This window comes from Hippoglossus hippoglossus, chromosome 2, assembly GCF_009819705.1.
Source record: "Hippoglossus hippoglossus isolate fHipHip1 chromosome 2, fHipHip1.pri, whole genome shotgun sequence".
NCBI lineage: Eukaryota > Metazoa > Chordata > Actinopteri > Pleuronectiformes > Pleuronectidae > Hippoglossus > Hippoglossus hippoglossus.
The window spans coordinates 7,503,132-7,530,484 of record NC_047152.1 but is presented as its reverse complement, the minus strand read 5'-3'; the positions used below and the strand labels follow the sequence as shown (position 1 = coordinate 7,530,484).

At 44.5% G+C, this 27,353-nt stretch overlaps 2 protein-coding genes across 27 annotated transcripts in view; one reads left to right on the top strand and one right to left on the bottom strand.

The window, feature by feature from the left end:
- Positions 1-21,187, bottom strand: part of LOC117775239 (R3H domain-containing protein 1) — a 38,544-nt gene extending 17,357 nt beyond the window's left edge. For 7 of the 21 annotated variants that reach the window (XR_004616239.1, XM_034608201.1, XM_034608227.1 and 4 more), the window contains exons 1-9: positions 17,357-17,585; positions 12,391-12,550; positions 8,807-9,005; positions 6,067-6,084; positions 5,364-5,453; positions 2,421-2,544; positions 664-742; positions 305-364; positions 77-217 (exon numbers count right to left, since the gene is read on the bottom strand). Coding sequence is in view for 16 of the 21 variants with exons in the window: in XM_034608201.1 (XP_034464092.1) it covers positions 77-217; positions 305-364; positions 664-742; positions 2,421-2,544; positions 5,364-5,453; positions 6,067-6,084; positions 8,807-8,965 (671 nt within the window). In the remaining 5 variants the exon portion in view is untranslated. Of the gene's footprint in view, positions 1-76; positions 218-304; positions 365-663; positions 743-2,420; positions 2,545-5,363; positions 5,454-6,066; positions 6,085-8,806; positions 9,006-12,390; positions 12,551-17,356; positions 17,587-17,648; positions 17,790-20,636 lie in introns of those variants that run through there. The other 14 variants (XR_004616238.1, XR_004616237.1, XM_034608299.1 and 11 more) reach the window with 11 other exon arrangements.
- The window catches only part of zranb3 (zinc finger, RAN-binding domain containing 3), an 89,536-nt gene continuing 81,563 nt past the window's right edge, over positions 19,381-27,353 (top strand). For 5 of the 6 annotated variants that reach the window (XM_034608164.1, XM_034608147.1, XM_034608189.1 and 2 more), the window contains exons 1-2: positions 20,933-21,040; positions 22,365-22,567. In XM_034608164.1, the coding sequence (XP_034464055.1) occupies positions 22,469-22,567 (99 nt within the window). In that variant the 5' untranslated portion in view covers positions 20,933-21,040; positions 22,365-22,468. Of the gene's footprint in view, positions 19,508-20,932; positions 21,041-22,364; positions 22,568-27,353 lie in introns of those variants that run through there. The other variant, XM_034608157.1, reaches the window with a different exon arrangement.

Genomic DNA, 27,353 nt, shown 5'->3' with positions numbered 1-27,353 from the left:
TATTATGTCTCCTTCAAGTGTCTGATATGTTATTTATGCTCAGAGTTTGTAGGTGAATCAGGAAAGAGAGGCTCACATTCTAGTGTTGGTGGTTTTGTTGATAACCACAGATTTTCCACTGGGATCCACATTGTGGTCCATTCCAAAGTAGGCTGCCACTCGGTGTAACAGCATCCTATGGTAAGGCGTCATGGGTGGAAACTTTCTCTTTTGACTTCTAGGGAGGGAAATAGAAATGTTTTATGAAATTATGAAATACACCCATACAAGGCCAAACACTTGTGTTTAAATTAATATTTCTTACTCGTTATTGCTGATGAAGTCCAAGATGTCCTGTTCCAGTTTCAGAAGCATGCTCCGATCCCTGGAAAAACAAAACGTGTGAGCAGGTTTCTGCTGCCACACTAAAAGCTCGAGGGCCTTTCAAACTCATCAATGTTTAGTTACTACTCATAACAACAGAAAGGGCTTGGTCACACCAGGAAGTAGCACAACGACATTCATCCAGGAGTTCTAACAGAATGTGAGGATCGAGAAGTGGAGTTGTGTTTTAAAGTTGTGTGAGATTATGTGGCCTCAGTTTGTTGAAAAGGTGTGTTTCACAGTAAACTGCTGGTGTGAGCCTTTGGAGGGTCAGTGCTTGAAGGTTAATGTTGAACATACTTGGGGTTGCCCTTCAGTGTGTTGACCAGGAACTCATGGAGATCTATGCCAGTTGAATCTGTGTAGTCTTGACTGGAATCTGAAAAGAGAACCGTTTCAAGTGATCAAAAATAATGCAGCTCATTTCTTAAAAGCAGATTCCATGGTAATTGTTCCCTGCACACTAAGAACTTGTGCACACTACTGCGAGACAACTATGCTTCAAATACCAGAGAAGAACGCTGTGTTCCCAGTAACACTGGGCGAGGCAGATGCCTGTGAATGGTGATGTGGTGCAGTGATGCCAAATTTAGCTGCAAACTTGTAATAAGACCTACCAGTGTGAACAAAATGCACAGAAACCAGTATATAGCTGCCATTGTTTCCGGTAAATGCTCATTACACAAAGCTACAGCGGGCGAAGGGAAATCATTGTTTCCCAAATGCTCCGTATTGCACACTGACAAACATCTGCATTCGTGTGGACAGGGCGTAAAGAAGGAATCTTCATGAGCTCAAACCTCCTGATTTATCGAGCAGTTCCTCATCTGAACCTTCTCAATATGGTTTCCTCTCTATGAATAATAAAGAACTGTTCCACCTCGTTAACCCCCCCGAATTAATGATAAACTGCTAATGAAACGCCCGTTATGAATATTGATATGCAAATCAAGCAGCCTGTCATTCAGCGCTCTGTGAGTGACGAAATAAAAGTCACACTACACTTCGGTAAAAGAGAAACTTCACAATGTGACCAATACGCAGAAGGAAAAGAGAGAGAGAAGTGTGGCAGCTTGAATCAGCAGCAGTGCGCGCTGAGGTGGACGGGTAACGACGTTGACACCGGAAGAAAAAACATGTTCCCGTGTGCCAAACAGAAGAATAGGAGCCGTCAGTGGGAGTCGGGAGACGCCGGCGCTCACTCCCCTTCTGTGGGTGTCTGCTTTCTATAATTGGAGGCTGCCTCATCAGGAGTGTTGCTCCACAGAGGGAAGCAGACACCTTTATACGCCTGTGGGAATCTGTATAATTGCTTCACACCTTGAGCTTGTCGCAATTAACTGAATCACGCCAATTATCGGCCCATAATGAGATATCATTTCAAATGGAGAAGTGCTTTTGGTCAAACCGGAGGGCACGGCGCCAGAGGAGGAAAAAAAAAATGTTTAGGATCGGATTTTCCTCGTGACAAGGTAAAGGATGTAATTATTAGAAGGCTGTAATTTGTCTGAGTGACAAGGATTGTATGATAAGTATCATTAAAGCATTTGGCTTCATTTCCACACTTTGCCATCAGATACCCTGTCACCATGATATAATGGCTTATATGTATTACATTAACGGTGCACGCCACAATTTCCTACATATGAATTCCAAATTCTGGATGTAGGAAAAGCACATGCACTTTTCCAGCTGCTTTTTGGGAGTAAGCAATGTTTATAAATGAGGCCCCAGGTGCTTGTGATGTAAAGAAAGCTGAGGTGTTAATGGAAATATTTCAGCTCCCGTCCCCGCATAAGTAAATCAGTTTCGGTCTCATCAGGACTTTACGAAAGATTTTAACCGTAAAAAAATCAAACCAAACTTGTATAAAATAGATTTAAATTCATTTTTCACTGAAGGTTCAAGGACATGAATATGTTTAAAATGCATCGGAATGAGAAGTCAAGGTTACGATATGCAGGAAAAAATTCTAATATAGCAAATAGGAACCCCCAAAAAATCTACATGTATTTTGGAGAGGAATAGTGCAGCGTGGGTTTAATATCATTTCTCACCTCTCGACAGCCTTTTCCTCTGCGTTTTCTCAGGTTTGTCCACCTTGTCAGAGACGTCCTCTTTCTCGGCTTGGTCCTGCGTTCCTCGTTCTTCCTTTTCAAAGGGCTGGAGAAGGAATCCATCCTGTTCGAGGAGGGGGAAATATAACCAATTTAAAAAAGGTGCGCGTTTGGTGGAATGTGTGAATTTCACCAAGTCCAACAGTGTCAGCATTTTTGAGGACGTCAAAAGATAAACGTGACCCAGGACTCTTCTGATCAATGAGCAGGCGCAAGATATTAATTTAGAAAGGAGGTATTTTAATATGAGGCATTTCATTCTCCATGATCTTGCCTGAGGTTCGAGGTTAATTAGAGAATAGCTCGGAAAAAAAGAGGCCACTGTAAGACACCTAATAAACTCTCCTGGTTTATCTTCGAAAACCTGTTTCCTGCCTGGCAATAATGCGCCTGCGTCCATTAATTCCAAATCACTATGGCAATTAATCTGCCAGATTAGCTTGTTTTTATTAAGCCACCTGAATAATACATGAATCGGAGCCTGAAATCAAACAACACAGCATATTTTCATTTGATAAAACTTCAACAGAATGAGGAGTTTCACTGTAATCCCAAACCCAACTGCAAAAATAAAGAAATAAATTCAAGAAGATCAACTGTGCTGAAGTCGGGTCTGGATGCTTTGAGAGATCTATTAAAAATGGCCTTAGTTTACTCCAGTCGTTCGCCTCCTCTACCACACACACACACGAACACACGAACACACACACACACGCCTCAGAGCAGGATCTGATTTGCTTTTCAGGCGACTCCACAAAGCCTGAAAAGGAGAGCTGAATAGAGGAGAGGGGTTGCCGGTGCACGCTAAGTGGATTAAACACAACTCTGGAAAGCTAACATCAGAGAGAGAGTGTGTGTGTTAAGAGAGAGAAGTGAATGAATGAAGGCGTGAGAGAAGGGGGTGACCCAGTGGTTGGGAGAGCAGCTCAGAGCCCAAAAAGGTCACGAGTTTGATCCCGGTAACAGCTGCGGAGCCAGATAATGAGACGCTACGTTCTCCTTCATTTTAAGACGCGGTGATTATATGTGAAAATGTAATATGCTAATGAGAAGCGTGACTGACTAATTGCCTGAGCGAGCCTGGGAGAAAGTGAAAATGAGTCTAGGATTGCGTGTTGTGGAAGTGACAGCGACTTTGTATATGTGTGTGTGTGTTTTTCAAAGCAAAGGGATTTCTCCCCCCCCCCGCTTCTCCTGGCATGAAGCGGTGATGTTTGCTACTTAATGCCACCCTCGGCATCACGTGGACGCCGCCCGGTTGATGTGCAGCTGTTGCGAGCTGCCTCATTTGTTTCCTGACATCCATTTACCTTCAGATAAAAGAGGAACAGCGGGAAAATGATGGCCTTCTGAATACGTAATGAATGTGCTGTCAGTCTGAAACAAAAAAGTACGCTGGGTATTCAGACACCCGCGACTATTGGGCCGTTGATTCCAGCTGACAGCCCGGCGTGCATTGTAAGGGTGGTGGTGGATGTGGAGACGCACAACCTTTAGATCCATACAGGCCTTTTTTCCTCATATTTTGACAGAGGCGACAATGGTGTAAAATGGTGAACAACGGGAAATGTTTCGATTTGACTGAGAATCTGTGATCTTCCAGCTGCATGTGTACTCCACTAATGTGTTTCCCCCCCCCCCTCCTCTCTTTCTTTATTGCTTTACCTCATCCCCTCTAGGTTAGTTTGCCGCAGAAGGAGTCTCGACTCCGGGCCCAATAACAGTAGCGGGGGAAATATCAGGAGTATTCAATTAGAGCGCTCCACAGCTCTCTGTAGCTGACGTGTGGAAATTGTAATTTCCTGGACATGATTGATGGCAGTAATACAAGACGTCGTGTGAGTGCAGACGATGCGAGACTGTTGTGGGAATAACACCCGCCCTCTGGTTATGGAGCTCGGTGCTGACTGGCTGAAACGCCAGGAACAGACTCACCTGTGTGTGTGTGTGTGTGTGTGTGTGTGTGTGTGTGTGTGTGTGTGTGTGAAAGCATGCCGGGAGCTGTGCAGAGTGGCATGTAATGGACTAAGTTTGATTGGCGAAGGGGGGGGGGGCTTTGTACGGGCATGGGTGTAAAGAGAAGAGTTGAATTAGCAGAGTAACGACCGGCTCGCCGTTGGTGCTCCACGCTTTCTGTTTTGATGATGGTGATGTTTTCATCAGGCGGTCCCGGCCAGGTATTTAATCATAGCTGTCAGACGAAGGACACTAATCAAGCATCAGAGGTCTACCTGCTCGGTTATAATGAGCTGGAAGGGAGAACTGGTCCAGGGTCAGCATAACAGTGCGCTGCATGTGGGCCTGAGCTTAACATATTGGGCTGAGGTGTCGGGGAAGCAGCTAGTTCACACTGGGCTCGATGAGATGAAGGTAAATTGAAGAAAAGGAAACATCTACTAAATATGAACAGAGTGTGGTTTCAATAAGAGAGGTGCCAGAATCAAATATTCAATTTTTAAAAATTATTTTAACTTTTAAGAAATACTATAGGAGCTGAAAGGTAAAACTACCTTCACCATGATTCCCTTAATCAAAGGATTAAAGAAATATGGTTTTGTTCCAACTCAGCTTAGAGTAAAAAAAGGCTAAATAAATTCCCAATTTTTACACTCATACACATTTACTGTTGTAATGATGTAAAATTTATACATTTAATTTTTTTTACTTGCTAATGTTAGCATTGCAAGTTGTGGACGGTACAGCGAGAGCTTTACAGGCAAAGAGCCTGATTCTCTGGTCCTAGTTCTGCCTGTTTGACCGATAAGTAAACTGGAGCAATAGTTATTGCAATAGATGGCAGTTTCAACACAATGCATTGGAAACGGGGTTCACCAGGACATCTCCAATGTGAATGCACTCTGGGTATTTACGGAGACTGTTTACCTGAGGTGCTGCTGAAGGCTCAGGAATAGGGCAAGGGAAGGACTCTTCACACACTGCCAGGCTCCGCACCAGCTTTAGCCTGGTGTTGGACTAAGGGGGGGGGGTGCAGGTAGGTGGGTAAAGTTAAAACCATGCACACACTCGCACAACTGCATCAATATCATCACGCATCACAGTGACAAGCCAAAGTAAAAGAGAAAACAGCCAGCGAGCACAATCAAGTCTTGCAAGCAAAAATCATACAGATTCAATATTTCACATTTTTCGCTGACAAATCTTGTTCCACAGAGCTTTTCGCCGCTGAGATGCAGATCTGTGGCTGCAGATTCTCTCCGATAACTTAATCAGAACAATCTTAAGTCAAAGAAACGGAGTAAGCGTTTTCACATAAACCTAATCCGTCATATTTTTCCTGAGGGAACATCGACAGCAATGCAGCAAGCACACAGGATATGTCCATTTCAAACTATCTGTGTTCTCAGGCACAGCTCAGACGTCAGACTTCACTTCACTTAATGGCATCTCAATATATTGTACTGGAGGAATTTTATACATCCGCAGCAATGTGTACGATGACAACTTGCTTGACAGGAAACACAGGTACAACAACTTCCAACTCAATCCAAGCAAACAACGCAACCCAAGTGCACATGAGACGCGTTCGGAGCGTCCTCGCACGACATGCATTTCGAGCGTACCGTACCTTGGAGTACTTCACAGGCTGTCCATAGGAAGGGGAGGGGTGCAGGGAAGAAGTGCACAGGAAAAACAAATCAAACAAACCACAGAAGTTTGGAAGTGGGAAATGAGGATTGAAACTTTTTTGTAAAAAGTGGAGAAGTTTGAATTAAATATGACTGGCCTACATTTTGTGCATTCACGCACTACTAGCTCTGCAAAAGAGCAGAAACAATTCAAGACGGCGAAAAAAAAAAAACATCATCCCGAACTGCCTGCGTTTTAATGTTTGTTCCTAAAGTGAAACATTTTAGAGGCATTGATCTGGCAAAAAAAAAAAAAAGAAAGAAAATCCTCTTTGCAGCTTGAAATCTCAAGTTGAACATTCACAATTTCCTGGGAGCATGAATTAATTTCTGCAGAGCATATGGTACCAAAGCGGTTGCACTGTAGGGCCACTTTCTCTCCCTCTTTCTCTCCCTCTCACACGGAGCAGAAAACAAAAGCCAGACATTTGGCTGCGAGCGCGTCAGGTCAGTTCTATGCGCAGATCCCGGCTCCATTTAGCTGTCATGTGAATCAGACCCAGGCGCTGGGGGTGAGATGCAGAGAGCAGAGAGAAACCAGCCGCCCAACAGTGTGTGAGACAGCTCGGTGCCTCTGCGCTTTACGCACTAGTGGCTTTGTGTGTGTGTGTGTGTGTGTGTGTGTGTGTGTGTCTGTGTACGTATAAACAGAAGGTCTCTCAGTAAGTGCACAGAGGGGGGGGGGGGGGGGACCTGGCAGGAGCCATTTCAGTCTAAATTGTAACAGAGCCCAGTCCTCTGATTCCTAATCCCAACATGTATCCACACACACTCATGCACACGGAGCTCTGTCCTTCCCACCTGTCCTCTAAAAATCAAAAGGACAACCCCTCCCCTCCCTCATTGAGCTTGAGGGCCAAAGAACGCCTATAAAAAAACTGAAATGGACCACTGCTCGCCCGTCTCCAGCGCCTGTGACCTGCCGCACCCCTTTTCTGTAGCAGGTAATGTGGATGTGGAGGTGGTGGTGGTGGGGGGAGAGGACTGGGACCGTGAGTGCACGCTACACCGGCTAATTGAGTGGCGTGGGGCCGGTGGGGAATGAACAATGCCGGCAGGAGATAAAGGAATGGGAAAAAGGGGGGAGAGGGAAAGGGCTGAAGTCAGCAGAAGTAGGGCAGCCACCAGCCACCTGTCCTGCTGCAGAGGACGGAGCTGGAGGCAGATGGTGGCAAAGTCACCCAGTCCTTTGTAACCCCCTCCTTTCTCCTCTGTCGGAATGCTATTCTGCATCCCCCTGTTCCTTCTCCTCATTCCCTACCTCCTCCCTTTCTCCCACAATGAGGTGTTCAGGCGTTTAACCGTCACCCGTACGCAGAGCGGCAGAATTAGATTCACTTCCTCTGCGGTGAGAAATTACGATCAGAAAGGTCAGGGGCTTCAGAGCCGTCAGCATATGTTGGCATATCCCATGGACACGGTCTAATCATGCCAGGGTGCGATTTAGGAGAAGGAGCAGATGAGTGGTAAGTAGTTAGATAGCCTACATCTGGGGAGGTCACAAGAAACATCACAGGGGGCTCGGACATAAACTACGTCAATTAAAAGGTGAGAGTGGAGCTGGTAGTTAAAACTATATATTTTTGTCTTGAGAATAATGATAAATGGAGGAGGAATCAATCTTAATTCTTATTTTTCCTTTTGCTCCTGCTCCTGCTGACATTTTCTCCAACACCATCATGCTCCTCTACCTCCCTCCTCCTCACCAAACTCTCAACTCATCCCTCCCCTCCTTTCTCCTCCTGCGTCCCCTCCCCTCTCGACTGCGACTCCCCCATGCTGGTGTCATTCTGTTCCCCGGGCTAGCGCAGACACAGGAAGTTGGTCGATAAGCCAGGATTTGGGCTCCAGATTATCTGCTTGCCTGGCTCCCTCGCTCTGCCTGCCTCCAACCACAAGGCCAGATTGGCCTGAATCCTATTTTTAGGCTGCGGCCAAAGAGACAAGCCTTTTCCTTTCCTGGATTTTTTGTTTCCTTGACCACACTTGAGGAATTGTTTGGCCACTTTTGCTTTTTTTTTAGCGTCCATTCCTCTGTGGACTGAAACCAGTCTGCACAGGCTTTACTTTAAAAAAGGCAAATTAACAAGTGAATATTTTCTGCGGTCCCCAAGCACATTTGTTGCAGTGACATAGTGACCTAATTAATTAGCAATTTATTTGAGAGTGATCTCAGCTGTCCAGGATCCCCAGTAGAGTACTGCCTAAATGTCTCCCATGGAGGATACATGAGATTCACACGACCAGATGATTTTTACAACAGCAGCGAGGAGCCGCTCTCCCCCTCTCGCTGACTGACCTTGTGGGAAAGTAGAGTCGTGCGCCACATTATTATTTCAGTCTGTGCACACTCTACTTTTCAGGAATAATTTTGCCCGCTGAAGCAGCCGGGAGAATCATCTCCAGTGCTGCAGGTGACAGGAGATCCCGGAGGCAGTTTGTGTTTGACGCTGACTGTTACTGAATCTTCATGGAGACGAGTTTGGAGAAAAAGTGGAATTATTTGGTAAAGTGTCAACTGTCCTCAGCTCGGTCCGGGTTCGGTCAGGCTGCTGACATCTGGAACCCGACACTTGCTTTAACAAAAGTGCCCAATCATTCTGGCCAGTGGGACAAGGGACTGTCTTCAGAGTGAACATGAATCTCATTGAGTTGCAGGAGACGTCACTGTTTTCTTACCTGTGCGTCCCTTTTACTGTTGCTGCCCTGCTCATCTCTGCAGCTCTGGCTCGGGTCTGAAACCTCAGACTTGGCGGCGTTGTCGTTTGGAGACGACGCCGGGTCGGTGGCCTCGGAAACCTTCGTCGCTTCACTGTCGGCGGTATCGGACATTCTCATTGCAAAGTCTTACTGGGAGGTGCTGGCGAGTAGAGAGAACCTGAAAGGAAGGGGTATGTCTGTAAGGGGCCATGTTCTTGGAAGAAAAAGTTTGAGACTGCACTTGAATCGGAAAATACAGAGTGATACAGTACAAATATGACAAAGATATTGTTTTTTATTGAGGAACCATGTCAGAATACATAAGTTGCATGATAGTTTGTCCACCAGAGTTTATTTTTCAACTGTAATCCTGTAAATACAAGCATCACATTGCACATTTTCATAGAGTGAATCAGATTTATTGTTTCAGAAATACCACAACTTAATAACAAGCAAATTATTTTAGCAAATTCAGAATTAAATAGATTGAAAGGCACGAGTTAAAAACAAGTGTAAAAGCATCTTTCTGTGAGTACACAATAAAAAAATAACACAACAGACGTGGAGGCATCATCATCTTCATGTTTCTTCTCCTTGACGCTGTGACAGATGGAAAAGTTCAGAATTATGCACTTTTCTAATAAGAATTGCGTATTAATTGATAGCTACGACAATGTGGGCCTACATTTTGACAGTGGGTGAATCTATGTGGTCGGCATTAAGGTGATAAAATAGTTAATACATTGATTTACTAGCTGATAATGCAGAAGTAATAAATGAAACTTACTTGCTCTTCATTTGTGGCTGTCCACTTCTTGGCTTGAGGAGTGTTTAACATCTGCACGCATCCACCCACTGCCTTTTGAAAGAGGAAGCTATAATACTGCAGAAGTAAAGACACTGGTTTGCCACGAATTTCCCAGAGAGCAGCCGAGCAAATATGTTTGTGTCACACATGACAAGTGGCTGAGACTCTGTTGTTTATGTTCGTCCCTTAAGAGCTGAGACATGGAGCAGGAGTCGCTGTCTTTAAAAAACAGGTTCAACTAATAACTTTAATAAGGGCTCCATATGTAAATAGGATTCAGCCATTAACAGAGAACAAGGCAGCAGTGTCATCAACCCTGTCTGTGGTCGTCAGTCACTGGTTCTCTTTCACAACTCTGCAGCTGTTCAGAGAGACAATGGACGCGACTGGACAACACGCAGCAGGACGGTTTGCTCCTATGAGATCACACAGATTTAGATTAGTTTTCGTTTCCACTCCTACTCACAATTTATTAATTTTGAATTTATCGTCACTTGGTAGTAAACTGGTGTAAAATATGATTTGTTAGGTACTTTATTAAATTGTGTTTTCATTTGGTTAACGTCCCAAAAGAGATCTTTCTTTTTAATTCCTGGAACAAAACTATATTATAGCTAAAATCCTCAGTGTATATGTCGTAAACTTTAATTCTGCTGAAGAAAAGGAATAGTTTCCAAAATGAAACAACTTCACGTTGTTACTGAACGTGCAACATGATTTGCTTTGCACCTATGGCCTGTTGTAGGAATTATCTGTGTAATACTGTGACCTCCCTGTGTTGAAGTCGTGGTGCGAGTTCATCCTGCTGATATGCCCTCATTATGCAGTTAGGCCCCATGCAGTGAAACACACACACACAGACACACACACACACACACACACACATACAGACACACACGGAGGGAGGGCAGACATCTGGTACATGAGAGCTATGATTAATAGGTTAATTAGAAACGGGCTCATCAAATTCACTTTGTACATCAAAAACTGGATCCGCACATGACAGGGCTTACTCGAGTGTGTACGTGACTGGCTGCGTGTGCGTTTTCAGCCCTCGCCAATCAGCGGGGCCTCAACCCATTTGCCCGGCAGTGATCAGAGTCATTTTCCTATCTGATCGCTGAGCCGCAAAGTGGCCGGCTGAGACCTGATTGTTTATCTCCGTCCCAGAAGAGCTGAGACAGCGAGCGGGAGGCGCTCTCTTTAAAAAAGGTGGCATCCAATTCCTCTGTGTCGGAGCAATTGACTTTGAGTGAGGTCCGCTGCCTGGCAAATGTACCGCTCAGCCAATGCCGCGCGAGGCTCGGAGGTTAGCGCCAATGTAGCTTGGCGGTGGCGAGTCAGATGTTGAATTTCAATGACCTGTCAGAGGTTTGACAAAAGCAACACCAGCTGCTGCTTTACATTATTTTTACATTCTGAAAGAAAACAGCTTAATACTCCAGAGTGCCGCGCACGCCTCTGAATATTTAGTGTCTGTTGCTGACATTTTGATGAGTGAAGTCTCTCGAGTCACTCGCTTGAAGATTTGCAATATTGGACAGATATTTTCAAGAGCCGGGCTTGTGATGGATCGCTATTTTGTCCCTCACCGAATCATTCATTCTCCCAAACACATTTTATCATGAGACTGGAGTGTTGGACTACATTTGGCTCCGGACTTTGATGCATTCGAGTTTCACCGTCTCATCTCTCAAGGCTGAGGTAATTGCACTGTGTGCCTGTTTGGAATCCCTGATGTTTTGCCTGCATAAGTAATATGGATCATCATTTGATCCTTACTGTTACATTAAAGAAACGTCTGAGAATTTAGGGGAAGCAAATTGGTCCCTTATGAGACGGGAAACAGGCAGCAGCATATATTTCCTAAACACATACTGTATATGTAATGTGACATTATGGATTATAAGTGATGATCAGAAGATGCTGCAGGAGGGAAACTTTTAACTTGAGCCACAACCAGTCATAACTGACAGATCTGAATTAATTCCCACTTTCCTCCACAGGTTAATAAAGACACCGACTTGTTTCATTTTAACACTGCACCAAACTATTCCATTGGGGTCGAGAGTGTGTTAATGTTCAAAGTTTTACTTGAGTTTGAAATTAAAACCTTTCCATGACTCAATTGTGCAAATATTATGTGTGGTTTCCTTAAGCTGAAAAATACCATCTGATACAATGACAGTACATCCTATTATATATCGACCAAACATGTATATTTACTCAGTTCTCACATCAAAATGAAACCAAAGAGAAATTCAATCACATTTTATAACAATGTGAGATATTTTTAATATGAAAAAATGAATATTGTACCGTAACACAGCATTAAAGATAATGTCGGGAGAATTCTTAAAATATTATGCTGCCCAATTTCTATGTAGGTGTGTTTCTATCCACCAGTTTGTATGTGTGAAACTAAAACCTCCACTGAAGAGATGAAAATTAAAACATCCGATCTGTGGAGTGATGAGCAAACTGTGACCTTCTTCAAATAAAAGACATGAAACCAAAAGGGAGGTCACACTTTTATCATGTTCTCCACCATTTGAGATTTGACTGGGGTTCTGTTAACGTTGCTTTCTATCTACTGTGTCCCCTTCATCTGCTAAAGGTTTAATGACACCAATAAGACAACTACTTCATAACAGCAGTGGATGGAAATACACATAATTTCCCATTAAAGTGTGTCCTAGGAGATCATCACATTCCCTAAATATTCCCATCAAACAGAAACAAACAGTGGACGTACTTGATTCGAAGCCAGTGGTGGTTGTGGCGAAGGAGGATGTAGCTGGTGAAGTCGATGAGGCTGAGCCTATCGTTGCCATCCGAGACTTCTCTGGCCATGTCTGCTTCAGCTGCTCTGAACAGCGACCGGGGCCTCCGACACCCTCATGACCCCTGCTGACCTGTGGATGAAAGAGGCACGGGGTTAGCACTGTGGCGTCCGGGGTGACAGAGGTCGGAGGTTTGAAGCGCCACTGACAGAGGTCGCACACGGATTGACAGCAGTCGGGATGTCAGCAACTCTAATAAAAATAAAAAACAGTAAAAGTGGGGTGAGTGTGTATTCCTGGGCCTGTGCGTGCCGATGCGCCATTAATAATGGATGAGCGCAGAGATGGGAGTGCGGTGGAGGCAACAGGAGAAGGCACCCCTACCAACCTCGTAAAAAACAGGCATTAGGAATTCAGAGAGCAGCGGGGGGAAGATAGCACTTCTCAGCTGAAAATCCTCCTGCCATTTGGTGCCACACAAATTTCAAATCGTCTAGTGTGCAATCTCTGCTTTCCTGCAAACTGCTTTATAGCTTGACTACAGGGTGACACTGGCTGGGCAGGGCGGACAAATGGAAACACGGACAACAAAAGAGCTGCAGATAAATAGACGTATTGTTGGGACGAAATGTGACAATCAGATATTTTCTGTGCACTTCACTTCACAGTTCTGTCGAATGAATTCTACAATTGGTTACCAACCTCCTCTATATTGTGAAAATATGCTTGTAGTTGCCAAATGAGGCAGCTAAATATGAGATTAGGGCTGAAACTAATGATTTTTCGTTCAATACAGTGATCTCAGATTGTTTACTCCATTAATTCATTGATTTTTTGATCTATAAAATGTCAGAAAACCGTGAAAAGACCATTAAAATTTCCTGGAGCCCAAGTTTATATGAAACGTCTTGTTTTGTGCGACGAGCAGTCTAAACCCAAAAGATAATTAGTTTATGAAGCTATAAAACACAGAAAAGCTCAAAATCCTCTCAACTGAGAAGCTTGAACCAATTCTTGTTTGGGGCTTTTTTACCCGGGAATAAAAATTGAAAGTTGCTGATTCATTTTCTGACAAACAACCTATCAATGACTTACTCAAGCTCAGCATCAGATCGCTTAATACTGTTTATTCTCCTCCATCAAACCCGTGTCCAGGCTTCTCCCTGTCTCCCTACTTCTGTCTCCCCCTCTAATCTCCCGACTCAGTCAGCGGGCGAGGTGCCACGCTGACTCTGGCACCCGACGGTGCCAAGGCCTGGCTGCTGCTCCCAACATGGTCTTGGTGCGACCACCCCCCCCCCCCACCCCCACCTCCTGGTGCCAGGCAAAAAAGGTCAAGTGGAATCCCTGCTCACTTCATAATCTCCTTTCTCATGACACCTCCATTCGCAGCCAGAGCTGACTGCAGACTGAGATGCTGATGATGATGGGTGGGAGAGACGTGCCGAGGAACAGTCGCCATTTGGTGCATTGCTTTTGTTCGGCTGCCTCACAGAACCCAGAGTGTTAATGCTTAACGAGAGAGATAAACACAGATTAAAAAATCTGATTGGCATTTTAGCAAATCTGTGAGGAACATTTCTCCTTGGCTTCAGCAAACGGTCGAGTGCTGCCCCAGGCTGGATACATTCATCAAGATTACATCTGGAGAGTGCGAAAACTAGTAAATGCAGTTTGTCGCCAGGTAATCTGACAATGTATTTTTCTCATTTTAAGACAGAATCACCTCTCTCCTCAATATCTTTTCCCTCTTGTTATAAAATGCTCTTATCGCCACCACTTTGCTCTTTTCTCAACCTCTTATCTCGTTTTAAATGCAGCCTGAGCTTTTTACATCTTTGTTCATGTGTGACAGGACTATCGTCTCTGTGCAGCGGCTCGAGATATTTGCCCTCCTTGCTCCTGGTTGAAGGCACAAGTGTTGCCATTTTCTGTTGCAAGCTAAATGTCTGAAATGGAAAAATGTGTAATTTAGTGCCGCTCCTGCAGCTATCACACAGATGCACACACGCACGCGCACACACAAACGAGCAGAGTGTAAAAGTTGCTCTGACAGCAGTGCGGCTGAGTCTGGCCGTGGGCGCTCCAGGTTTTATGACCAGAGCTGCTGAGCGGACAGTGCAGCCGCGGCTTAGCTGGCTGGCTTCAGGACTTCACACTGAGCCTGTGTGTGTGTGTGTAGCATAGTGTAGACTGTCCAATGAATGCTAATGGTGCAAACAATGCCTACCCCCCCCCCAAAAAAAGGTTTTGACAGACACGGACACAGAGAGACATCACTCTCTGATTGATGCTCAACAGCCTCTCACACACACACACACACACACACACCCTACATCCACACAGACGTAGCAGTGAACTCGTAGTTACGCGCCGTCTGCCTGTGCGTATTGTGCTGTAGCTGACAGGGAGTGGTTCATTGGTATTACAGTCGCCGCAGAGCGCAGCAACCTTAAAGAGGCTCCCTCAGGCATCGTTCAGTGTCACACCGCCTCTTCACACCACCTTTATCGCCTTGCTCGATGGCATAGCAGCAGTAACACACAGATGCACATCAGACCTTAGCATTTGCACACAATAAAAATTCAAAAAAATGTATATACGAATGTATTAAAATTACACATATGCTCACTAAGATGAAAAATGGAAATAATTAATTGCAATCAATAAGCAAAATAAAGACCCCAATAAAATCTAAATACTCTAAAAATCATTAAGGCTGTTGCAGTAACCCTTCAGGCACACGTGCCCACATACAAGTGTCTGCACATTAATTCTTGGTGGAAAACGAATTCTTAAAAAACCCCACAGCGGGACGAGTCATTACGGTGGTCGTCGACCGAGCAGAGCTAATCATACACCGGGCTCTTAGAGGACCACTCTCACAGACAATTATGTTTGATGGCAAGCTAATGAGAAATTTCTCAGTCATTGTGAAGCGCACAGGAGCCTGCCGGTGATGGCACACAAACACACACACACTTTTATTCCTCTTCATACAAGCACAAACACACACCTGCCTCTCTCTCATTCTCACTGAAGCTGACCTTTCCCTCCCACACCTCTGCTCTGTTGTGTTCTGCTCAGCGCTGCGTGGATCAGGGCTCTTGTCTTGGTTATAACCAGCTCAACTGGAGGTGAAGGACCCTCAATCCCTCCCTCTATCTGCTACTCCATCCCCGGCTGTGCTCCTGACAGAACGAGGAGATGAGAGTCAAACGCGGGGTGGAGAGGAACAAGCCATCACCTTCACAAGCTCCTGAGTGATCACAAAGAAAATCCACCCATGATTTCCAAGCGTCTGAGCAAAGAGAGGAAAAAAAATGATAAAAAAAAAAAAAGGAAAGAAGTGGAGGCATCTTTCTTCATGCAGGCGCAGCTTGTGAGTTGGGAAATAATTCATGCTTTATTGCAGCTGATGAGCTTTCGCAAGTGTCACATAAAAAGGACAACGGCAGGAGCGGCGCCAAACATCTGGGATATTGTCTGCCGAGATGTTGAATACTAAACAGAGCTCTGTTCGCTACCGTGAGACAAAAGCACCGACACAAACACAAAAGGTAGTGCCATGTCTGTGGGTTACAGCTTTGTGTCACCGGCTTGCCAATTACCAGGCATTCTTAGTTTCTACAAACACAGCGAAGGCAGCCAAACATTTTTATGGCAACGAAATTGATTTCTGACTTGCACACGCACCCACAAAAAGACGGACAGAAGACAGATTTAGGGTAAGCCAGCCTCAGCAGAGTGCAGGACGTGCACCCTGGCAAATAAAATCAAGCATCAAATAAACTGTTAAATAGCTTGCTAATACTGGTTCACATTTGTGCTCGTGCAATAAAATTGATTTCCGAGTTTTGCTTAACTGAGTTACTAATCTCCCATTTTCTAGCCGTTTCCGCTAATTGCAAAGCAAGAGAAGCACTGACAGGGGAGCTATATAATTGCACCAGAAAACGATTAGTGCAAAGCCTATGAAATTATATCACTTTCATACACTGCTCGCCTCAATTTCAGGGCGACTGAGGCGGTGTCAGTTTAAGGAACCGCCTGTAATAGCTCAGATGGAATTAACAGAAAAAACATAAACAGGCACAAATGAGCCTCTAATTGCGCTGCTCTCTGCCTCCAGGTCACATAAGGCAGTGAGAGTGTGGTGCGGCGCAGCAGAAGCGCACCCAGCCAGCATTAATAAATTAAATTCACGGCAGAGCATGTAGGTAATCCATTACCTATCCCATAGGAGAGCTTCCAGGGGAATATCAATCTAGGCAATTAGAGGAGAAACAATAAACACAGAAAACTAACATGCAAGTCTAGCAGTTTTAATCTACGGAGCCTTTTGAGAGAGGAATAACTCAAAAAGTCCGCCAGAGTCATTAAAAGTCAATTTGCACACAACACCTGCAGAATAAACAGAGAGAGCCGGGGAGACGGAGGATGAGCTTGGCTGGAGAACAATGCGGAGCAGAGCCTCTTATTGGCTGATCTCGGTTAATTATCCTCCTAATGAAAAGCAGAAGCAGCTCTGGCAAACTGGAGGAGAGATTTTGAAAAAAAAAAAAACGCTCTGGCTCGGCTCAGTGAGTAGCACGGCACTGACAGCACACCACATCTCACGCTGGGCTTAGTTTAACAAGCCAAAGAAAAAGACGGCACACTTGCTTACTGACTTGCTACCATGCTGATGATGAAAAGAAACAGAAAGCTGCTGCAGAGGAGCTTCTCTTGTCACTTCTGAAGCAGCCGTGAACAGAACATGTGTTCACTTTGTGTGGCGACAAACAGCAGAAACAACAGCTTTAAAGACAAACACAATATAGAAACAGTAGACAATAGACAAAATAGAAATATTAATGGGAAATCAATAACCAGAAAAAAGGCATGTGAGGTCCATGCCCACTCTCTAGCAAAGTGGCTGGAAAGTGCAGGACCTACCTGCCCGGCAGCTCTGCCCTCCATCCCTTCCGCTACTCGACCGTTTAGTTTCCATTGTACAGGAGGCGCAAATGGCTGGAGAGGAGGCTGGAGTCGCCTCCCAGCTCGCTCCTCGGCAGCTGCCTGCTGCCTCTTGTACGCTCGCTCAACTGAGTGAGTGTGTAAGATGGGGAGAGGGGAGTGTAAAGGGAGAGGGAGAGTGGGTGTCACAGAGTGAGGAAGAGAGAGAGAGAGAGAGAGAGAGAGAGAGAGAGAGAGAGAGAGAGAGAGTGCTGCGCGAGCACAAGTCTACCTGCCACAAGCCATCAAGCCAGCCAGCCTTGGAGACAGCGCCAAATCAACAGCTGGCCCCTGTGTGATGTCAGAGCCTGAACAGCCAGTCACGGCAGCCGAGGCCGGCCGGCGCAACCGAGCGCTGACTGAACTAAAGTCCCCGGCTAAATGGGGCTCTTCATTAGCTACTCTGCTTTAGGATGGAGGCGGGGTGAGGAGGAGGAGGAAAGGGCAGCCAGCGACATGGGATGGATAGAAGGAGAGACTGGGAGGAAGAGGAGGGTAAAAAAAAAAAACCCAGGAGGGTGGGCGGTAGAGCGGTGGGAGAGAAAAGGCAAAAGAAAGGCTCAGAGGAAGCGAAAAAAGAAAGCGAAGGAGAAAGAGAGGCGACAAGCAGCGAGGAGGAGAGGACAGGGGGACAGGAGCGACATGTCCGCAGCCAGCTAGGTGCTCAAAGACCAGGTGGAGAGACGATGGGGAAGCGCTGGCCGCTGAGAGGCCGAGCTGTTCACTGGGCTACCTTCCCATTAAAGCTGGCACCCTGCTTTTCACACAAGGCTACAGCTAATCCAACTGACTTAGAGAGAGAAACACCACCTGAAATATGCCCATCACTGAAACAGAGAAGTGAAATACTGCGATGAACATCTCAAATAAGCTTATTGGTGGATTAAGACGAAAAACACACAGACGAGGAGCAACTGCTTTTTTATGATAAAACCACGCCCCTGATTCTCCTCCACATCATCCACACCTACGTTTAATGACTTTAGAGGATTTAACTGGAAAACAATAAGCGCTCATCGCCTCCTCTTGTCCTCGATTGGCCTGTTAATTTCATTAAAGATCGAGTGCTCAGTGTACTTGCGGAGGAGCGAGCATGGATAAGAGTGATAATTGGGCTCTAAAAATAATCTACTTCACGAAGCTTTCATCGCTAAGTGACTGACGGGCTGTCAAAGACACAGGAAGTCACACACAGGACCTGTGTGCAGCTGAAGTCTAGACTGCCATAATGTGATTGTTTTTGTCCTTTCAGTCACTCAGACTTTAACAGCAAACATAGTGGGCGGAAAAGTTCCTGCTGTCACTAAGCAACCAACACCAGGCTGCGACAACCGATCCAATCCTGCCTCATAATTGTACCATTCGTTATGCCAGGTCTCTGAAGAATTTATTATTGTGCTTCCTTAATCCCACGAAAAGGTCACCGATTGAACAAACAATTTATGGATAGGCGGATGAATTATTTAAACGGCCCTGACCAAATATTATGGGAAAGAGAGATTTTCACCCCCCTGGAAGGCGATGAATTATTTAGTCATCGGGCCACATCTTGGTGAAAGCTATTACACAGCATCCTCAGCCTCCATATCTGATAATGTCATCAGCTCCAAATACGGCCCCAACCTGTGTAATGAATGTCAACAGAGTCGCGGCTGCAGTGGCCCGAGCGGCAGCAGGTGAAACAGTTCCGGCAAACAATTATCGGCATTTTATTTAAAGCCTCGTGCGGCGACCACAAGAGAGCCTCGGAGACGCGATCCGACCACTTCATCACACCGCGCAGGAGAAGCAGCTGCTGAAACCCATCACTCTCCCATTAAGGACTTCCAAATGACTGCAGCTTTCACAAATATCAATTATGGTCACGGCGCTGCAATGAGGGCATGTTACAGTGCACACACACACACACACACACACACTAATAAAGAGTAGGATGCCGGACAGCACGGTTGCCAGCCCCGAAGAGACGAACGCCATCGTCTCCCCTCAGCCGCCGCATGCAAGGACTGAACCAGCAGCCACTCTCCACCCAGCAGGCTCCGCTGGTGCCTTGTTGGAAGACAATACCACTGTGCCCGCTCGGTCTCCGTAGTAAGTTTACACTTCCAATCTCGGTTCCGAGTGTGTGAGGCGAGAGCTGTCAGTGCATGGGAATGACGGTGGATGTGGGTTTCAGGTTATCAGGAACCAAAGTGAGCTGTTAGATGAATGATCTCTGGGCTTGTCACTGGCGTAAATGCTTTTATAACCTCTGACAGCAATCGAGTGGTATTGAAATAGTGCACGTGTCGATGTTTAAAACAAATATTCAGTAAAAAAAAAAAAAGAAAGGGGTCATGCAAATCAAATGATCAACAAAGACAGACTGCATCACATTCATTTCAAGTCAATTTCACAATTCATTTCCCTGCTATTGATCTTTAAATAATAGATTTGCCCTTATTTGGTCAATTCTCCTGCTTGGGTTCGCTTGAATAATACATGTTTGACTTTGGTGTGAGACGTGTTCCTCCACGGGTCCATGGGAAAAAAATAACCCGTTATATTATCAGTCACAGAGGAAGCAGACGTGCAGACAGTCGGTCGATGTTTGCTTTGCTTAATCCTGCAGAACAATTTCAAAATCAATTGGTCTTCCATAGATTTCGCTCGTCCACACCAGACTCCATTGCGAATTCGGCTATTTTACACGTTTTCTCAACATCGACAAACCCTCGGATCACACGCAACACGTCAATCTGAGAGTTTATTGTCCAAACTAAAATTCGGCTGATACCAAATTTAGCCAAACGGCGCATTAATCCCACGGCAGCTATATTTATCGCGGCGGCTCCCAGTCCACCCCAGTACACGCTACTCGTTGCCGCATATCGCCGGAGAGGAGCGGGCCTGGCAGTTACTGAATCACGCTGTGTTTTCAGCCGATTTATGGGTTTTCACAGACATGCAGCAGAGATCGAAAATGGCCGCTTGCAATGTGAACACGGCGTCTGCTTTATTTCTGTCCAGGAGAGAGCCACCGCAGCGGGGCTACGTTAGCGCAGGATCGGGGCTAAGCTAGCCGTTATCCAGCGGCAGCGTAGCCTCCTGCTAACGCGAGAAAAACGGCCCCACACCGGCGCCCTGAGCTGTCACGGGTGTTCGCCGCTAACGATCCCCGTACAAACGCGGTTAGCCCCGGGCCGATGAGTGTTGGACGGGGTGTCTGATGCTGTCTTACCGCGTTGGTTTTACAATCGGTGCACGGTGGTTGTCTCTACCGGGGGGCGAAGGGGAGAGAGGCGGCAGCGGCAGTGGCGTCCTGCGGGCTGGGGCGAGTGCGTCACCTCCTTCCACGGTCGACGCGGAGGAGGGTGTTGGAAATGTGTCACGTCGTGTCGCTGCCGGGTCGTCTCTCATTCGCACGCAGTTTCTCTGACAGTTCCGCCACGCAACGCACCGCACATCCCCCCCGTTCAAAATCACGCAAACACTTGATTCCTTTTAAAGGGAAGGGGGTTCAAATCAAACAGACACGTTGCAGACACCGATTTGCCGCGACTGCCCGGTGATACAAACCGAGTGTACCTCGAGTTTGCCGCGAAACTTTTCAGTGCGGTGTTTACACTCTGCAGGCTAACCGGGGTAGGCTAACCTCACTGACCAAACACTATATTATAATATATATATATCTGTACTTATGAGCTAACACAGCAGTTTTAAAGGTTTGTTATGTGACACGTGACTCGTATCTGCACAGCTCGACCCTGTAGTGTCACGTGTGAACACGCATTAGCATACGCAGCTAGCTTTCTAGGGTTTTTAATAGGGCTGACAGGTAGCTAGTTAGCAGCTAGCTAGCAAAGAGCAGAAAAGCGTTTCCGGTTTGAATATTAAAAATGGCAGAGACAGTTTAAAGGTGCATATGAGCTGAGTCCATCATTTTGAACACGAGTGGGGCTTTTATTTATGCTTGCAGGTCTATTTACTTCCTAGTTCTTGGTTGCTAGCTCTAGCTAAATGCTACTTTAGTTTGTTTACCATTGAATCCCTGTGTGTAACAGTGGAATAGCTTCTTGTAACTTAGGTTATATTGTAAATGCTGATAAATGCTTTTTTAAGTTAATACTTATCCATACATGTAGGATTAGTAAATTCCAGTTTCAATATATACAACAAGATAACTTAATATTAATTGAGTGCACATCTATAATTAGCCCAATTATACTTAAAAAAACACAAATACCTTACTGTTACATGATAGTAAACATAACCATTAAGGGCTGGGCAATATGTCAATATAAGTAACTATTGCAATATCATTTTCATCAAGAGAAATACAACATAAGTCCAATATATCGAAATAATGCTTGTGCACAATAAGGAGGTTTAACATGTGATTTATCTTCCTCAGATTAATAAAATGTTTTGCTGTTTATCATATGTTTGTCATTCTCTGCTCATATAGAATAATTTAAAACCACAACCTTCAAACACAAGCACAGAATTCTACACTTAAAATAATCAATAATGTGACATTTATCGTGACAATTATTGACATCAACTGATATTACATTTTTTATCTTGATATCATTCTTGGACAACACTAGGATTACTGTAAGCTTGCACTTCCTGACAGTGAGGATTCTGTGGGGTTGTTAGTGAACCAGATGGGGCAACACGAAGCAGGCGTCGCTGCTGTGACTGGAGGCGGCTGAGACAGGCAACTTTTACCATCTCATTTACAATTCTGACTTTCCTTGTCCACTTTGCTGCATCACCCAGCTTCTAATAATGGGTACTCCTGTCAGTGCAAGTAGGCAACAGAGCAGTGCTACGCACCATTATAATGAAACATGTTTAAACCGGTATGGTAAAGAAATGTGCTCTTATATGTCAAATAGATGCTGTGGTTAATATTCACGGTTCACAGTTGAACATAAACATGTACTTTTTGTTTTTTTTCCAGCTTAAAATCTGAGCCCAATGAAAGAGCAAGAAGCAAGAAGCTGATGAGGACTTACTAATGGAAATGGATGATAATGGCCTACAGACCTCTCACTGTGACACAAGATGGTCACAGCAACTGTCAGGCCTTCCTCCCAAGCTCCTGCAGCGCCTGATGTCATTCCAAAGAGAGGGCGTGGAGTTTGCCTTGTCGAGGAATGGACGGTAAGCAGCACGGCCGCTCATGTCGGTGACATCACAGCCTCGTTGTTTGTTCATCACATCGTTCGCCTTGGTTATGTTTTTGACGTTTTTTAATGTTAAGTTCTGTGTTAAGTTACATCTGACACTCAAAGATTGAAAATAAAGGTCAACTTGCATCTTGTTTGCAAAGTCAATGATGGCAAAGAGAAGTCAAAGACTTGCAGATAAGTAGATGTATTGTTCTTATTTGAGTGGCTCCATTTGAGCGCAGTGAATCCCCCCCCCCCTCTGGGTTTGCAACCTTACACTTCACCTCTGCAGAGTGTAAATATAGATTTATCGCTATGAAGATGCTTTTAACTCGGGCCTATTGTTGTCGTTACATAGAAGAACATAAGCTTTACTCCACATTCTTTACATTATACTTTACATTGAACATTTTTATTAGGCTTCAGGAAAACTCATAATGCGGCTTTATGGGAAACACTCAAAGTAAGAATAACTATATTCACAAAAAAATCCTGCAAGGCCACCTTCACCATCTACATAAAACACACTCATATTCACCAACCCCTTCTGTGTGTGTTGCTGTACTAAAAGACACTGAAGAGACAGGAACCTCTTTAGTTCTGTTGGTCACTGATGGGTTAAGATGATGGAGATGTTCAGCTTGTGTCCACACTTACAGAAATTCATCTGCGCATCCCTCTCAAATCCGTAGCGTAACACATTCTCCTCTCTATTGCCGCCTCAGTGGGTGATTTAGTCTAATAGAAAGGCATTTTTATGTAGATAATTTGCCTAATGGAGCTTTAAAGTAGGCAGCCCTACCCACCTCCATAGCGCAGTGGGAAAAATGTGATTTCCAGCCATGCTAAATGGCTCAAGAGGAAAGTAAAAAGTCCTGAGAGTGTGTGAATATATTCTAAATCCAGAAGGTCAGATAGAGTCCGATTTATATCTTCGAAAACAATTACCAGGCCAGTAGGAAGTTTCTGCGTTGCCCTTAGATCTGCAAGTGTTTGGCTGCGGTGAGTGTAAGCTGCAGGAATGCAGGGCCGGGACTAAACCATTTCCTCCTCCTCGTCCAGTCGATGTGCGCTTGGGTTCTCGGTAAGGTCAGCACAGGGGGAGCCAATCTGAGCACCGCCGCTGTGATGCAGAGCGGCCATATTGATTCAGGAACACTGGGAGGCACTGCTTTGTTGCACGGGTGGGTCAGGAGTCAATTGGCTCTAGCTGCACCGAGTGGACAGCCACCTCAGTCAATTGGCTTCAGTTTGACAGTAAGAGCAGTGGCCGGCGTCGCTTCTCTCTGGAGAACCAGCAGAAGTGGCATTAGCACAAGGTATTAGGGGTGGAGCAAGATCTGGAAGTAGAATGAACACTGTTCGACGTGTCCAGCTTATTGAATTACAAATATACACAAATGTAGAAAAAACAACTACATTCTGTTTTTACCAGTAGATTTATGTAAAGATGCAGAATCAAACATCGCTCTGATCAGTTTAACAGGGACTTAAATACAGCTTCTTCATTTCTTTATCTTCTCTGTTTTTCTCTCGCTTGCATGTGGTAATAGAAGCTCTACCTCTACAAACAGGTCAGGTTGGATGTGGAGGTCCTCACTCAAACTAAAGCTCTCACCCCAGAGAGTCTCCATAGATTTTAGCCACTTCAAGTCAAAAGTTTTATTCCTTTAAAATAGGAGAAGAAAAAGCTGCTTCTCACACTTTCATTTCACAAAATAATAAGTGTGGCAGATTTACTACTGGGAATTGATGGCAATTGTTTGAAACAATGGGTCCTTGGTCTCCGAAAAAAAAGGTGGGCAGCTCCTTATTACCAGCTGACCGATGGCCAATTTTGCCGGCAGATTTTATCTATTAATATAATAAAATGAATGTTTGCTTCATGAGCTTTAAAAAATGACCTGACGTGACTTGATGAGGGTCTTTAATCTGCATTTAATGGCTGCATGCACGATATTATGATAAAAGCATGTATTGGTAATCCACAAAAATGACATGTGCATGTGAATTTACAGAATCTTTCGTCGAGAGACAAGCTTTAAAAGCTTAAACACATGAAGCCATTTCAGGAAACCATCTTATCCACATTCTGGTTGCTACATTTTCTACAAGCATTAATGGGACATAATACAGCTGCTATGTTTTTATTCAAATGTAGCTCGCATTTTAGCAGATTCTTGTGAAAATGGTGGGGAAAAAAATGAATTAATGCAAAACACAACCCCTGATCCACATCTCTACCCGTGCACTCAGAGACAGACAGACAGCAAGCATGACTTTAGCTTAAACTGATTGTTATTGACAGTAATCTTGATCTGATGCACCCCGCTGTTCTTTATTTGTTCCTTCAGCGTCCTTGGAAAGAACATCAAACCAAAGCAGAAGCCGATTTTCTTTACTGATACTCAACAGACTCATTGCAAAGGCAATAACCTGAATAGACCTGAGTGCAGTGCAGTTTCACACATGTTAGATTTTGAGGAAGGAGTATAACAATTCTGGGAAATGTAGGATGACTACCTGGGGTGGAACTGGATGAGGCAGGCTGTCAGACAAAGAAATAAAAGTCAGAGTGCTTCATTATAAAATAACTCCTGAAATCCACAGAACGTCACAGATTGATGTTAGAGATCTAACGCTGTAGGAGGATCCGTGGGTGCATTTTCTCCTTTAACTCTCACCGTCATTGTGCTTTTTCACAACCGGAGACATCAAGCGTACCGAAGCAAAACATCAAATGTTGTTGCAATACTCACGGAGTCCGCCGCATCCGTCTGTGTAGGAGGGTGAGTGAGTTTTATGGAGTTAGACGAGGGATAATGTGGGACAGTTGTGTCACGGTATGATAATAAAAACCCATGAGAGGTGATTGATTGTGTTGTTTGGAAAGTTGGGCAGAAGTTTGCATCGGATTGCTAAAAAGCAGTAGTGGGATAAAATAGAGTACATTTACTTTGTTAAGCACACTTTGATCTATTTATTTGTACTTTTACATAAATTGTTTGAGTACTTCCGTCACCACTGTTTGAATATACCCAGGGTACATTTGTAAAATGCAGTACTCTGAGTGGGGGCTATATGTACATCAATTAAGTGCTGTTGTAAACTTCGATTAAGATGTCGACTGCAGCTGGAAGCAGAGCATGTTCAGCCTGTTTTGACTCATCCAGAATATTTTTCTAAATGACCGCCCGTGCTTTGATTGAATATGGCCTGCTCTCCTGATGCGAGCAGCGATCAATACGCACACTGTGTTGTCTCTCCTTGTGACGGTCAAATTACTGAGAGAACTCTATTCCAGAGACGGAGCTTGTCCTCTGAACACACACACACACACACACACACACACAAGTTCATGTATTTACACCACACTTGTACTCTCGCCTATGAGCCTATATCGATGACATCACCAGGGGTTGTGTTTTTCTTCTTCACGCTTTAGAAAGCTGCCTCCGAGGCCACAAAGGAAGTTATGGATCTGTTTTCACACACTGAGAAGTGACTAAATTGATCTGATCCTCATGTGTGGAATCAGCGGTGAGCCCCTTTAATGTACACAAAAGGAGATTATGATTCTTGGAAGGGATTCACAAGGATACAACAAAATCACATCTTCATCATTGACGTAAAAATTCGGACTATTGACCTTATTCTGAAGAGGACATTATTACGATGTTTATATGAGTTGCTAGTAAAATATTCCATTCATATTCCTGCATGGTCTGATAATGTGAGACATCAACATTAAATCCTGTTACTTGTTATCCTGAATTCATGCGTCGTCAAGCAGTTGCTAAAGGCTGTGAAAACATAATGAAATTAAGACATGTCTACATAATCCACATGTCTTCATTTGATTATTGATTCTGTAATGTCAGTTATGCAGCTTCCAATTAACTAATTAACTAATTAAAACCAAACTAATCATAAAACACTTCAACAAACATCAGTATGATAAGAGCTACCTGAAATGACGTCAGTATTTGTTTCTTCAATGTGTTCTTACATTTTTTTATCTGGTCCATGTCCTATCAGCTAACATGGAGGGACCTGTACTGCAGCCAGCCACCAGGTGGCGATCAACACGCTTTGGCAGTAGTTTGGCTTCGCAGTCATGTCGTCCATATTTATTTACAGTCTACGTGCAGAGTCTGACTGAAATGTTGTTTTTGTTTTGCCTATGAATTAAATTTGTCATTTGTATGATGAACATATAATTTAATGGGTAATTTGCTGTCTAATGAGGTTATGTATATTTTTGCAAATGTCTTCAATTTAGATGGTTGGAAACATGATGTATTTATGCAGATTATTTAAATGTCACTCTGTGGTTGGTAAAAGGTAGTTAAAAACATTCAAGACAAAAAATTGCTTGTGTGTGTTTGTGTGTAACAATTGTACATCATGCACAAAACTTTATTTTTTTGGAAAAATAGGGATAAAAGAGCTTTTACATGAAGTGCAGAAGAGTGGGCTGAAGTTGGGGATCTTCGATTGCCCCATATAGCTTTTCCTTTTAAAGTCCTACACGCTATTCAAACAAGCATTCATCTTCCATCTTCCACAAGCACGAAAGAAACACCAGCCAAAACCTTTCCTGCTAAAGGCTACTTTGATTTGATTTCAAGTACATTCACACCACACAGCAAAACTGCACTCTGAACCCAGAGCTGTGTGTGAGTGAGCTTAGTGAGTCCGAGCCGAGTGCAGGGGAGCATCCTTCGAGTCAGCCTTTTGTGCAGCGTCCAACCTCTGAGCCGTTTCCCCGCTGACCA